The sequence below is a fragment of the Empidonax traillii genome, unplaced genomic scaffold (genome assembly GCF_003031625.1).
Source record: "Empidonax traillii isolate 1590-97213 ecotype Southwest subspecies unplaced genomic scaffold, ASM303162v1 scaffold11:size2795301, whole genome shotgun sequence".
Taxonomy (NCBI): Eukaryota; Metazoa; Chordata; class Aves; order Passeriformes; family Tyrannidae; genus Empidonax; species Empidonax traillii.
This window is the reverse complement of record NW_020955204.1, coordinates 2547624-2562299: the sequence shown is the minus strand read 5'-3', so window position 1 is coordinate 2562299 and position 14676 is coordinate 2547624. Positions and strand designations below refer to the sequence as shown.

Here is a 14676-nt window from a genome sequence, read left to right as displayed (position 1 = left end):
AAACACCCCAAAATAAAATGACAAATAAAAAAACCAAAACCACAAATGACAAAACCAAATAAAACCAAAACAAAATCATATGAAATCCAAAATGCAAACAAACAGACAAAATAACGACCCCAACCAAACAAAAACCCACATTCCTATTTAAGTTAGCATCAGAACAGAACAAGTGAGGCCAATGTTCCAGGCAGGATGGGAGCCCATTAATGGAACATGGCAATGATGACGAAACCTGAAATTCTATGGAAATGAGGACCCTCACTTTATACCATCTGAACAAGAGGGTTAAACGGTAGTTATTTGTTTTTGGAGCAAACCTAACATTAGAGAAACTCTTCCTGCCCCAAGTCAGCCCTAAGAACTATGTAAGGAATCCAGAGAAAAGATGATTTCTCCCTTCAGCAAAACTACAGGATCAAAAGAGAATTTATGTTAACAGAACAACGTAAGAGAGGCGAGCTGAATTCCTCCTCCGTATCAGAAGTAGGTAGCCCCAGAGACAAGGGATTATTTAAGATTTCAATTTCCATAATGCAGTCTTAAGAAAGAATCAAATTCACATCTTACATAAGCACAAGTGACTCAACGAAAGACTGAAACTGAAACAAGGCATCTGTCGTCCTGAAGAGTTGTGGGTGTTTGAACAATAGTGAATGTGTTTTACGGAGCATGTTTCCTCTGCCCTAAAGGTAAACACATGTGTTTATGATCAGGATACTGGAGATCCCACATTTTTTAGAAGCACAAACATCAACTCCTAACTATTAAAATGCAAACCCACCTAAAAATAAAATAAAATAAACAGAGTGTAGTTTATATAGACCATTTATCTACCAAAATTTTTATCTCATAGTAAAAGAGACCAAAAAAACCCCCATAAAACTTCAAAGAACTTCATACTGTTGGCTCCTAGCAACAGAACTGCAAGCCACACTCCCATATCTCACACAACCACCTACACCAGCCTCCTGAAATATGGAGCAAGCAGCAGCTTCTCTGCCAGATTGGACATAGGTAGCAGAACCCAAGAGCGACCGACATCAATACCAGAGCTCAACAGACAAAGAGAAAACAGATATTTGAAATGTCATTTGCAGATGTTTGATAACCTAATCTGGGCATGAGGGAACAAGCCATGCAGAGAAGTTACTTCACAAGCCAAGATTCTGATGCCCTGTCTGCCCTTTTTCTTTAAGAATGTGATGTATAAAGAATATTTGTGACTTGGCTACATTTATCCTATAGCCTGTCCCAGACAGAATTGTTGCCTATAAAATCAGGACTGAGAAGACAGGCTAGGATCAAGATACAAAACTATAGCAATGGAAGGGCACATATTTCTACAGGTAACACAGAAAATACCAATTGATAAATGGGGACAGAAAAAATAGGATGAGTTTTCTGCCACTCCAGTTTAAATATTGGAATGGGAAACCATGCTCAGGACATCAGCCAGTCCTACTGCTGGAAAAAGACTTGGAGACTGTTGGCATAGCGATTAAGAAGCACTGGGCTATTAGAGAGCACAGGACTTCCTCCCTTCCTGGTCTCTTTGCTGAAGGCACACATTCTCTTTGGTCTTGCTATAAATTTTGGGAAAACAAGTCATGAAACTGTTACAGGGGCCTGATTAGTGCCCAGATCCAGAGAGATTACTAGGCCAGAGAGAACCCTAGAGACTCACTTCTTTCTAACATATTTAGAATATAGCTTCATTATTTGTATTACTGACTGCCTTTGGTAGCCATGTGATGAACAAGTGATAAGCAAAAGCACCTGGAAGTCAGGAGTCTCCATTTTAAAATCCTTTCATAGGTTTTTCAGCAGAATGGCAGGATCTGTACTGAAATGAGTACCTTGGGATTTCACTGCTTACTCCTAGGTTAGTACAAAGAAGGCAAAAAAGTTCCTTATCTGAATTCCACAGAGCAAGACAATACAAACTGTAACCAATTATCATAAAATTCTGATCCTCAGCATTTTCCACTAGGAAAAGTGACAGCTGAAGCACAGGAAGGTCTCTAAATTTCTTCAGATTGCATTTTCCTCTGATCAAGCTGACCCTTTGTAGGGTTGACGACGCTGTTCCTACAGAACATACATGGGTGGCAAAGGAGGGAGCCCACAGCAAGCAGAGCTTATAATGATTAGAACATTCAGGTCAAGTGCACTTAGCCAACAACCCACTCAAACCCCACAGAAGATAACAGCCAATCTGCATGCAAGAACACTGTTCACACAGTGTTTTATCCTTTCTACTGCATCACATAAGCACACAACAATAGAGAAGAATAAAGAGGCCACACAGACCTGCTCTAGCCCTGTCTCTTTCAGAAGATCAGGGTCTCAAAACCCAGATGTCCTGTACAGCCACCAAAGCATCAGTGCACAAGAATTCTTTCTATTTCATTTTCTTGTTATTTGCTCAAAGTCACTCACCTCAAAGAAGGGCAAAATTGGCAAAAATTGTTTGGTTTACTTCAGATTGAACAACTCCAAAAAAACTTGAGCTGTTTCCAAGGCTATAAAAAGACTTATTGACCCCACTACAAAAGTGCTAATGAATCCTCTGAAAAGCTTTTTAACCCTGAATTTTGAGGAAGAAGCTAGAAATCTAGAAAGAGTGGAGTTTGCAAAGCAGAAGCAAGCTTTGAAGAAGCAGCTTGCTTCTGAGGAGCAGAAGTCAACCTGACCAAATCTGGCAAATCGTAAGAACCTCAAATTAATTTGCAGTAGGCTTTCAGTAGTATTTAATTACCTTCTGTGGAGACTGCTGGGCACAGCACACACAAGGAATCGATGGAGCTCATCTGTGAGGGATGTGTTCAGGTATCCGACTCTTCAGACAGGAGGTGAGCTTGAGGAGGCTCAGCCATGCATGAGGCAGCTGTGAACTAGGTTTTCCTGATACCAGAGGGCCACCACCTCTCACGGGGCTTGAAGAGCCTCTTTAAGTGCAGCACTCTAATTAGAGTGCCCTCTCCAGCACGGGCAGGTTAACCAGGCCAGCCAGTGCTGGGTTTGCTCTGCAGCACGTGCTTTGGAAACGGAAGGAGGATGAAACATCACGGCCATATGTCAGCACCTTCCACTACTGAACACATTTAGATGCAGAATTCCATTTGCATTGCAACTTTAAAGATGTCTTAAATGCAAAACCGAGTACTCCAAAGTTAGAAATCAGAAGAGTTGAAGTTTTTGATACAGAAGTTATCCTATTCATGGCAATGTTTACCTATTTCTGCAGAGTTTATGACACAGTCTTTAATTATATAATAACATATTGTAGTTCCTATTTATCCAGTGCAAACAAACATAATAAACAGCATTTCTACAAAAACCAGCATTTTTTTATTCTGCCCTCATTGCCTTTACCATTTTTACTTCACCTACTGAAAATCTACTGTAAACATGGTTACTGAGTTGTGTGTGACATTTTAAGACAGCCACCACTGCAGTAATAGAGTGTTTTCCAAATTTCAGTGAATCTGTTTTCACAATCTTGTTACATGAATTGATTTATTTATATCTTATAGGAAAAATACTGAAGGAAAGATAGGTTAATATGAAAAGTACCCACTAACTTTGAAAGCCTAATCTCAGATGTCAGTTTGCTTTTCCTAACACCTGGTGTCATACAGCACAGTAGAACAGTGTCGTAGAACAGCTCCCATTAACTTTGGTTGCATGTACAGATGTTGAGCATTTCTGCTAGTAAGACCCACACTCTCAAGTCAGTCAACAGGAGAATAAGAAAAATACAGTTAAGAGCCATGGTGAAAGTCTGTGTAAATAACTTGCTTAGTTTTTCCCAGGGACACTGTGAAAGGCAAGTAGTTTCTCCACATCAGCATTCAGCAGTGTTAAATCAGAAAATCAGTCTTTCCCTTCCTGTGATCTCCTGCATACCTATGAAAAAACAGAGGTCCTGCAATGTTATCAGTCACTGTGGAACTGTAACTTGTCCTTTGAGTTGATCAGAAACATGAAACACTTGAAAGTCATGAATTCCGTACATCACGTGCTATGCCTGCTTGTAATTAAAGACTGTAGAACATTAATATACCCACACTGCAGGCACTTGAGTTCTTTCCTTACATATATTTCAACGCTTGACTGATGATTTCTTAATTTAGTTGTCACACGTTCTCCTGATCTCCTTTCTTTGAAAATGTATTTTCCTTGATTTTTAAAGTAATATAGTCCGCTTGCCCATTAAGTTTCGATCTTCCCTCTAGTCCTTCCTCTTGCGTTTCCAATGGCCTTCCCAACCACTCCCCTTCTGTCTGCAAAAGCATTTGCTGCAGAGTAAGCCAGTGCTGGCTAACCCAGTGAGAGATAGCCCTCATACAGGAAAACCTAGTTCACAGCTGCATCATGCACAGCTGAGCCTCCTCAAGCTCACCTTCTGTGTCTGGAGTGGGCTGGCTGAGCACATCGCTCACAGCTGAGCTCCACTGACCCCTTGCGTGTGCAGGACCTACAGACTTTGACGAGCACCAGCACCTCAAAGGTGAGAAGTAGAAGCCTGCACTCCACCACAGGAAGCAAAAAAAAGTAGAGCACAGAAAAGATGTCCTGTCTAGAGTGAACATCACTGAAAGGAACTGTTGGAGCTGCTTGAAAAGAGCTAAGACACAAAGAAAGCTGTGTTCTCTGTAGCAGCTCAGAGCAGTGAAGGCAGATATATCTGTGTTGGAATGTGGCAGAGACCAGGAGACAGAATCAGTTGTATTGATAATGAATGATGAGTTCCTACCATCAATGGTATTCTCTTTCTATGCAGTGTTCAATGTAATTTATCAAGTGGCATTATTCTTATCACATGAAAGTTGTATGAAGACTACAGTAATTTCCTCTGATACATCACAAGTGAACTGTGCCTTTCCCCGCTAACTTATTCACACAGTTCTGCAACATCCCAGCTTCCTCTTAAACAGGTAATCCTTTGGTGGACTGATGAATCACAGACATTTCATTACCAATTATGCACAGACATAACATGAATTTATACATATTCTTTATCATCTATAACCACACCTCTGTTATGAATGTGGCTCAAGTACAGATGAGGTCAGAAGACAACAAGAAGGGCAGATTGAAGCTGAATGTGAGTAAAATGAAGGTGGTATCAGTGGGCTGAGGTAAACAGTTTAAAGAGCTTACATTCACTGCACCATCTTATTTGAATATCTCAGCCAGCAGATATGGAGTGTTCCTGGATTCTGGGTTATTGCCAAGCTCCCACAAAGCAGCATCTGTGTCATGCTTGCTATAGTCACCAACTGGCTTGGAGATTCTGTCCCAAGCCCTAAATCTGGATCATGTCAAGTCTATGATAACTGCTTCAAATGATATGTCAATTGGTCTTTGGCTAACTTCATCCCCATCTTGCCAAGGAACAGAAAATTTGGTAACAAGCAATAACAGCCAGGCCTGATGAGTTCAGGGTAGGTTTCTACAGTATCAGTCTCATACCTCCGTATTTTGGAATGTAAAATAAAATTTCATCCCTTGCGAGAAGCTTAGCAATTATCAACACAAAAATCCACTCAAATGGTTATGTGTTATCCCAAGAGAAACAGGAAACAATATACCAGTGTATTTGCAAGTCTGACATTGGATGGACAGGTAGACTCTTCCTCTTCCCTATGCTTTTGTTCAGAAAGAGCTGATGGAGACTAATACCTACTCACCTCACCCCCCCCTTTTGCAATTATATTTTTCCCCAGGTATGCTATGTTATGGACAAACAATGCCATCTTGCCCAACTTGTGAGCCCTTCAGAGGAAGCTCTTTTGGTAGAGAAGGTTGAAATGAGCACTTATAAATGCAATTTAAACCTACGCTATCAAGATCTAAATTAACATGGACTCACAAGGCAATTTTCTCTGCCTCAGACCCTTTTCTCTGTAAAAACTACACTGACAGAGAAGGTAGAAGAGAGACAGACAGTGACTTTGCTGCTGCACATAGGATCACTTTTTCCTTCCAAGATGTATAAGGTTAGTATTACCTTTTCTGCCATCTTATTTTATAGATAATCACCACAAAATGTTGTATCATGATCTTTAGTTCTTCTTGCAGTCACAGTTAAACAAACAACTATCACAATCACAAACAACTATCTACAATGTAAACACAGCAGGAATTCTCAGCTTTGAGAAATACTAACTATATTTAATTCCATCACATTGTGAGCATTTAATCAAGCTGATTCAGTTAAACACATTCCATTTATAAGCTTTAAATGTGACAAGGTTATTTTTGAATGTTAGCTACTACATTAATTAAATGTGGTAGTTAAATTAACCAATTAAATTAATCAATTAAAAAAAACTGTTCACCCTAATCAAACCAGTCTGACAGGGTAATAAGTGTCAGAACCCAAAAGTATACATACATGCAAAATTTCAAAGCTATTGCTCCAGCCACTACTCTTATTCCTTTTGAGACTGACACAGGTTTTCAGAAATAAATCTGCTCAGTCAATGATAGCTTGAGAAAAATATGCTGTGACCTCTTTAAATATGCATCATCCAATGATGAGGAGTTGCTGTTATTTTTTTCTTCTCTTTCTAGCTGTAATAAGTATAAGGAAGTATAACTGTAGAAGTGTGCAAACAGAGAAACTTCTATAACATACCTAATCCAACAGGTCATAGGAAAAAAATTATCTTTCAATTTTAAACTGTATGCCCAAACCAGATGTCCTTTAACATCTGACAAATGAAATCTATCCGAGTGCAATTGATTCAAAAGATGAGAATCTTGTAACCTTTAAGTCACCATCCCAGATATATCCATGATCAGAAACTCTTGACTGATAAGACATTTAATTGCCTCTCTCTCAACTGATTTGGTAAGAGCCAACTCATTTCCTTATAGACAAGAATCCACATTACTAATAAACAGTCACCATTAGAGTTGATACTGCTGATGTTTTGATATACTCCACCACTCAAGCATATGGTGGCAAGGAATCCATCCTCAAGCTGAGAGGTGGCTCTCAATTCAGAATTTGTTCCAATAACTGTGCAACGTGCAAATGTGGAACTTTTCTGCAGTTCACCTCATATTTGTCCAGTATATAATAGGAATATTTCAGTCTATGGGACTGTCATTATAAATCTCGATTCTTTTAGAAGCATGAAAGGTACTCCCTTAAAAGTAGCTGTTTCATGAGCAGCAAACTAATGAAGCCTGGTTTCTGGTTGACTGGTATCTTCTGTCCTGCACCCTTATCAGAGTATCTACAGTTTGTCACTGTCATCTATAATTTTTTTTTGAAAGCCCACCAATGTCTCCACATTTCCACACCTTCTGGGAATTTCGTCACCTTTCTCCCCTGTCTCTTAACTAGTGCATTCATATTCCCTAACCTCACCAGCCCACATCACTGCATACTCCCTTCCATACTTTCTCCTAATTACCCTCAGTACATGGAGACACTACCTGCTGCAGCTGGATCAAGCATGTAAGCACCTCTGGACTAGCCAGTATGCACATACCAATTTGCTAGTCAATAAGCAAAACAGAAGACAACTGCTTAACTCCTCTTACACCTTCTCCCCCAGAGGAGAAAAAGTATGCACTTATTTTGGTTTCCTCTCTTCCACCCAGAGTCTGATCTTTGTGGAACTTCAAAGAGTTCTTGAAGAAACTTTAAGATGTCTATGCCACTGCCAAATTTGGCTGAAGCCTACTGAAATTGTTAAAATGGAATTGATAGAGTGATTACACAAGCTTTCTTTCCTTTTGAAAGTAGGCTAAAACCCCATTAACAGTCTTACTTATGTCATCTCTTCATTCCTATTCTTCCTTTAAAAATAACAATTTTATTCTACTGCATTAGCTTATGTAACCCACCCCTGAGCCAAAGTAGTTGAAACTTTCAGACTGTATATATTAATTTAGTTAGTTAGTTATTAAGTGTGTGTGCCTCTCTATGCACTTGTCCTTTCTAAGGTATTTGGTGCTATGAAAAATAATGGCAAGAAGATCAGTGAAACCAAATATGCTTCACTAATGGCTATCCCCCAAAGTTTCTGGACTGGTATCACTGCAGGCAAGAACAGAACTGTTTTTTCTCTAGCAAACTGTCAGCTGTTCTCATGGTTACAGTTCTAGGAATTTGGAATGACAGGTCACAGTTATGAAAATGAGTAGATTTATTTGGCATGTTTCTACCTAGTAAATAACACTCTCCTATAAAGAGGACAAGAGGCTGCTGTACATTATCATGGTGTTTATTTTTCATGAAAACCACTTTTTAGAGTCTCTGTCCCAATGAAGAAGGTGCTAACCAGACTTCATATTTCTTAAAATTGCTCATTCGCAGAATGAAGACAAAAATATATAGCTCTTGTACTCTCTCCATTACTATAAATGCACCACTGGTGTTTTCACTGCAAGATTCAACTGTGTGTATACACCTCCCAGATGGCATGAAGGATGGGTACAAAAGTATGATTCCCATTTAAATGCAAGAGAAGGCAGGAATGTTAGCTGTTGCCGTAGGGTAAAATCTATTCTGTCAATTGGCTATATAAAAAATAACCAATATTTTTCATTAACTTAATTGCCAAGATTGACGAAGGTTCAACTATGGCGTTATGCTAATTCCATTAGCACCTCTTTGGCACAGCTGGTTTTCACTGAACCACAAGTTGAAGGAACAGGACAACAGAATAGGCTTCTCTCACACTTCCAACTCTTCACTGTTGGAAGGGTCTTCCTTCAGGAAACCCAGGAGAGCCCAGATTCCAAAGTCTCTGTAAATTTCTGCAAAATGACATGCATAATGTATGCAGAGAAACTGGAACACCACCCACTGAGCTTCTCTCAAAGGTGGGCCTGCCCAGATGAAAACGTCATTTTGTTCCAGCGGAGCCACGCTGGGACTGCACTGTCTTTGTCAGCCATTGGTCCCAAGGTATTCACGCCCCCCAACACAGGCCCTAAGACTCCAGGGACATGCCCACATACTGTGCTCAATAAGAAACAAAAAATTAACATTGTCATTATGTGTCAACCCATCCAACCCAGAATGCTCTGTGAAACATTTAACTGAATCACTCATCCTCTTGGAGAGCTGTTTACTAAGTGAGCTGCCAAGGAAAACTGTCCTTCAAGGCATACAGTTAGGGACAGCACTCCCAGGCATACCAGCCTGGGATTTAAGGCCTGAGAACTGCAGGGCAGCAAGCCCTGGACACAGAAGAGGGGCTCCAGAGCTTCCCATCTCTCACACGGTCCTGCACAGGTTGCCTGAAGAGCCCTCAGTATTTCAAAGACTCAGATGGGTCTTGATCTCCAGGTCAGCAGAATAGAGAGGCCTGGGAGGACCTTCTTCAGCTTACGTTCCTGGATCTGCAGATGGAAGCCTTGAAGCCCTGATAACAGGAACATTATCAGAACTTCTACTCCCACAGTTGAAGGAAGTCCTGGGCAAGTTTCCAAGGTCCCTGCTAGGCACTGGGGAGCCCTGACAACCCAGCAGTTCTTTGAGCACTGGTCTGAGCTTAATCATAGGTGCCAGGCTCCAAATTAATTTCTAACCTTTCCAAAGAAAAATCTAAGGAAATTCCCCAATACAAGGGAAATTTTAAAATGTCAACACAGTAAGTCTGGTGCAGCTCTGATTTCAGTTTCCTTCAGAAAAGTCTCTATCCTCTGTGTTCCACTCTGAGAACAAGCCTTCACCTATTAGTATACACTAAAATGAACAAATGTGAACAAAATATGCCAAAATGCCTCTATATAAAATATTCAAAATATAAAATCATTCCTTGGGTTATCCCAAAATTTGTAGTTATTTTCACATGTATGTGCCAGCCTTGAACCCAAAGCCTTCCATTCTAAAACACACTTATTCATCCTGCATCAAGACTTAAGAGTAGAAAGGAGATATCCTGTAAAGTTGAACCCTCAGAGATTCAAAGCACAGGCTCCTACTTTGGCACGGTATGAACTCCCTACTTCACTAAAGAAACAGTTTCTGTGAAGTCTAGATAGCTGAGTGCAAGAATTAATAGTGTCACAGCACTGTCCAGTACCAGAAGACATCAAACACAAGAACAAGACTTTCCTGGATGCCTCCGGGTATTGGTGAACTAACAGTGGGCCATTTGAGATGAAGGGCAGTGCATCTGACCACATGGGAAAGAGCAGATTCCTGGGATTTGAGGGTATTGCAGAAAGGAAGGGAGGGATGAACTATGTGAGCTCTCACTGAGAAGACAAAATGTTTGGCCCATGTAATTTACTAGGCAGTGCTATGAAGTTCTGCTGGTTTAGAGTCCAAGGTACCAGTCCCTGCTCTGGTTTGACAACTTGACACAGAAGGGATAATGAAATAAAGAACATCAGTCAGAATGCAGGATCACGGTGGGCAGTTTGCCCCATCTTTCCTTACACTGCAGGTATGGAAAAATGCCTTTTAAAAGCCTTTTAAAACATCAAGTATTTTACCAGTTGAGCGAATACTTACTTTAAGAAGGAGACACTAAACAATTCTGCAGCTGCGCTAAACTTGGGAAACTGCAAAAAATGTTTTCAAAAACTGAATTATCCTAATACTATCAAAGTTCCCAATTTCCCAGGCACCTTAATGAACAGGACAATCTTTCAGAGTTAAAACATTTATAATAGAGATATTTTTAATTAGTCTATAAATAATTGTTAAAGATCTGCTTCTTTTAATAGTTTATTTCTTGTAATTAAAAGGTGACTGAAGCCTTTTAAAAGCTGACTTCAAAGATTTCTTAGAAGAAAGTAGTTCCACTCACACCCATTTATGCTGTATTAGGCACACACATGTCAGGCTACAGGGAAGGATATACTTCTAATCATTTAGGACTCAATATTGCATACAATACCAATGACTCCAGAGATAAGGAAACCCTTAGAGGTAACACGACTTCTTGTATGATGAATCAGTTTTGCTTCAATCTATATTCAAAAACAAGTTAACCAGATGCCACAATGCCATTTTGGAGTTCCCCCGTATTGCTTAAGTGTCATCACTTAATTCTTGTTACCCACTAACCACGCATACAGCCACTGCAATAGCAGGGATATGGCCCTTTTTTATCTTTAATTTCTATTCTCCTGCTACTTTCACAAAATCCCCACTAGCATAGCATGTATTTTAGAAAAGAAAGCAAAACTACAGTAATTTTTTCGCCTACAAATCAGATTCTATCTCAGAATGAAAGGTACAAATTAAATATTATTATTACAGGTTTCTTGATATTCAACACGACAAAGTACAAAACCTTTTTTATTTTTTTCCTCTTCCAAAAACAGGCCATAAGTTGACGCAAACAAAACCAATACTGTGCACAGCATTTTAGCTCCTGTACTGTGCGTCCTCTAAAGTAGTAAATCCACAATTACCATGAGAAAAGTCCAGCTGGAGGTATCACCTACAAGTTGCATTACTTCTTCTTTATACGTTTTTTATTAAAGTATATGTTCTGCTTGAAAACAATTCATCACCCATGAGCTGGCAGCAGAACGACAATTTAAGTTGTGGTGTCAATAAAAGTAGGAGGGGAAATTCACTAAAGCTGCATATTTCAGGTACAAAAGACTCAGAAGCACACTAAGGAGTCAGACAAATACACATTAAAGACCATGAAAAAGCAACTAACTATGTGCCTTTAAAAGTGCACTTCATGGATAAAAGCTGCCAAATTACAGAGGGGATTTACTGAGAAGAATGTGTTGCTGCCAGAACGGACAAAAGCATGCATTCTATCCATTCCAAGCTCCTCCCCATCTCCTGTCATGCTCGCAGCAAGAAGCAGCTCAAAAATTGACAACCACAGACTCCAGGATTGAAAGAGATAAAAAAATACCTGCTGGTAAGTGCCTGGAAAAATTTTATTTTTAACATCTGACACAGGAGACTGGAGGAAAAAAAGAAAAGAAAGAACAACTCACTTATGATCAAAAACCATCTCCCCGTATTCTTGGGACACCAAGCACAATTCCACAGCGCACACCTGGCCGGGTTTTAGAAGAGCCAACGTGCAGCAGCGCTTTTCCAACAGGCGCAACAGCTTGCGTACGGCAGCGCACCGCTGCCGGCCCCCGGACAGGAGTTTCCCAGACTTTGCGTGGAGTTGGGTCACGGAAACTTCATTCCAAGCGGGAGCGCCTGGTGGCCCCGAGGCGTCCGTGAGACGCCGAGCAGCCCCGTCAGGCGCGAACCGCTCCCCCTCGCTCCTCCCTACCTGGCTGGTGTCCTCGCCGTGCTCCAAGTGCACGATACCCTGGCTCCTGCACTCCGTGTCGCTCAGCACGTCGTCCTCCGAGTCCTCCAGGACGGACGAGGAGCCGGTGGAGGAGAGCGAGGAGTTGGACAGTCTGCGGGACTGCAGGTGCAGCGAGCTGCCCGTCCTCAGCCAGCTGCCCTCCGGCTTCGGCGGCCGCGCCTGGGGGCTGCCCTGCGTCTCCTCGCTGTCCTCGGCGGTGACGGTGAGCCGGGGGATGACGGGCGGCAGCACCCCGTTGGGGCGTCGGCAGCCCCTCTTCGCCGGGTCGGGCAGCTGGCGGGCGGCGGCGGCAGCGACGGCGGCGCAGCGAGCCTCGAAGAGGGAGCAGAGCTCCCCCACGCTCAGCCGCTTGGCCCGGCTGAGCTCCGGGCTGCTGTGCAGCCCCGCGCGGGGCTCCATGGCGGGGTCGGCGCCGGGCGCCTGCCGAGCAGCGCTCCAGGATCGGCGGCCGGAGGGGTGCATAGGGGAGCGCCTCACCGCCGCCGCCGGGAAAACTTCTTTGTGGCTCAGTCTCCGGCCGCAGCCCGAAGCCCGGAGGCGAGGCGCATCTCCAACCTGCCTTCCCTGAGTACCTCTGAGTCACCCGCGGGAATAGCCGGAGGCGGCTACTGTGCCCGCTGACCCAGCACCAGGGCCATGGGGGCGCGCTGAGCCCGCCCGCCGCCACCGCCCGCTCCGCCTCGGCGCCGAGGGGAGGAGCGAGTCGAGTCGCGCCGCGGGGAGCCCCTTGCCCGCCCCTTCCCGCTGCCACCGCCGCCACCCTCCTTTTGGTTTCGCTTTCCCTGAGGCGGTCGCCGGGGAGCGGCCTCGGGGTGTCCCGGTGGGATGTCCCGGTAGGGTGCCCCCGCCTTACCTCCGATCGGCGCCGCCTCCCGCCCGCCGCCCCTCGCCGGGCAGCGGCTCCCCGGGCACGGCGGCTGCGCAGGGCGGCGCGCCCCGGCCGCCCGCGGGCCGGAGGGGCGGTGCGACCCGCCCCAGCCCCCTCCCAGCTGTGGGTACGGGGCGAGGTGGCCTTTGCCGCTCTGTCGGGATTTCGGCCCTCTCAGGGTCCGCGTGTGATCCCCCCCCTCGGTGCGCCCTACCAGCCCTCGGTGCACGCCCTGGCCTCCAGGGCTGCCGTCCGAGACCGCGACATCCTGGGGGTGGCTTAGCGCTCCCCGCGGGGGCGGGGGGGCGACTGGGCTGTCACCAGCCCGCGGGGACTAGATCGCTGTGCGTGAGTGACCCCGCCGTGAGGACTGAGCCTCTGGAGCGCGGGGGCTCCGCCGGCCGCGCTGGTGGGGCTGCGCGTCTCGCGTGTGCCATGCCCGGCTGGCTGCGAACAGGCTCGCCCGCGTGTGACAGGGGCTGCGGGCCAGCGCCGGCCTCCCTTAAAGCCTGAATTTTCCGTCAGTCAGCGCGTTACCTACTGAGCTGTGCTTAATCAGGTTGCCTTAAGCTGCATGTTGCCGAGATACCCCAGCCCCCTTTACGAATTAATTTCAGCATTTGACACCCTCCCGCCTTGGTACTTCTTGCCTCCTTAACTCCCACTCTTTATCTAAAATGTAACCCGTGCTGGGCTGAGCCATGTGTTGTAATTGTAGCTATTAAGACCTTTGGAACAGGAAAGGCGTTCTTAACGTAGGGTTACATCAGCTGAAATGATTAGTAAAATTAAATAATTTTGGAACCAAATGCTGAAGTCTTCAACTGAGTTTTTGCTCATTTATCTCATTGTTTCCTTGTACTCTCCCATCTGTCTCTCACCATCTGCTGTCTCTTGCCTGATACTTGGGCTGTGAGTTCCTCGAAGAAGGGGCTGTGCTCGCTCCACACATAAAAGGCTCAGCCCAGGGCCGCGGCTGGGACTCCTCGGTCCCGTGATGCTATAAAATTGTTAACCTGTCCTGTGATTTGTTCAGATTGTTCAGCTGCAGTTGACTATATTACTGCCCGATCTTACAGGCAACCTTTGAAAAAGCCTGTTTCAAGATAACATGCCTTCTCCTGAGGTGACTGCTGTGCCTTTCAAAGGGCCCACAACCTTTGAATGTTTGGGAGCAGACAGGAAGACAGCTGGGAAACTTAATAAATAATAATTCAGGCATCTTCAGATGCTTTTCTAGAATTTGGTGGTGCCTAAGCAGGAATTTGGGCAGTCTGAATTTCCAGTTTAAATGGCCAAGTCTTGTGGTGGATTTAGTTCTTTGTGTACAAGCAGTTGTGGGAGTTCTCCCAAGGTTTATGTGGTAGATGAGGCAGGGGTGACAACGCCACCAAACTATGTGAAAACAGTATCAGTAAAGTGCAGAGGTGAATGGCTGACAGTGTAGCTTTTCTCCAATAGGCAGAAAGAAAACCAAAGCACCTGTAGGAGAGTATTCTTTCATGTAAAACTGTAATGGGT

The 14676-nt window shown here is 44.0% G+C and overlaps 1 protein-coding gene across 2 annotated transcripts in view; it reads right to left on the bottom strand.

The window, feature by feature from the left end:
* ITPKA (inositol-trisphosphate 3-kinase A) overlaps positions 1-12950 on the bottom strand; it is a 39219-nt gene extending 26269 nt beyond the window's left edge. Inside the window, exons 1-2 of one of the 2 annotated variants that reach the window (XM_027887844.1) lie at positions 12246-12950; positions 11868-11918 (exon numbers count right to left, since the gene is read on the bottom strand). In XM_027887844.1, coding sequence (XP_027743645.1) covers positions 11868-11918; positions 12246-12749 — 555 coding nt within the window. In that variant the 5' untranslated portion in view covers positions 12750-12950. The remainder of the gene's footprint in view (positions 1-11867; positions 11919-12245) is intronic. The other variant, XM_027887855.1, reaches the window with a different exon arrangement.
* Positions 12951-14676: the final 1726 nt, after the last annotated feature.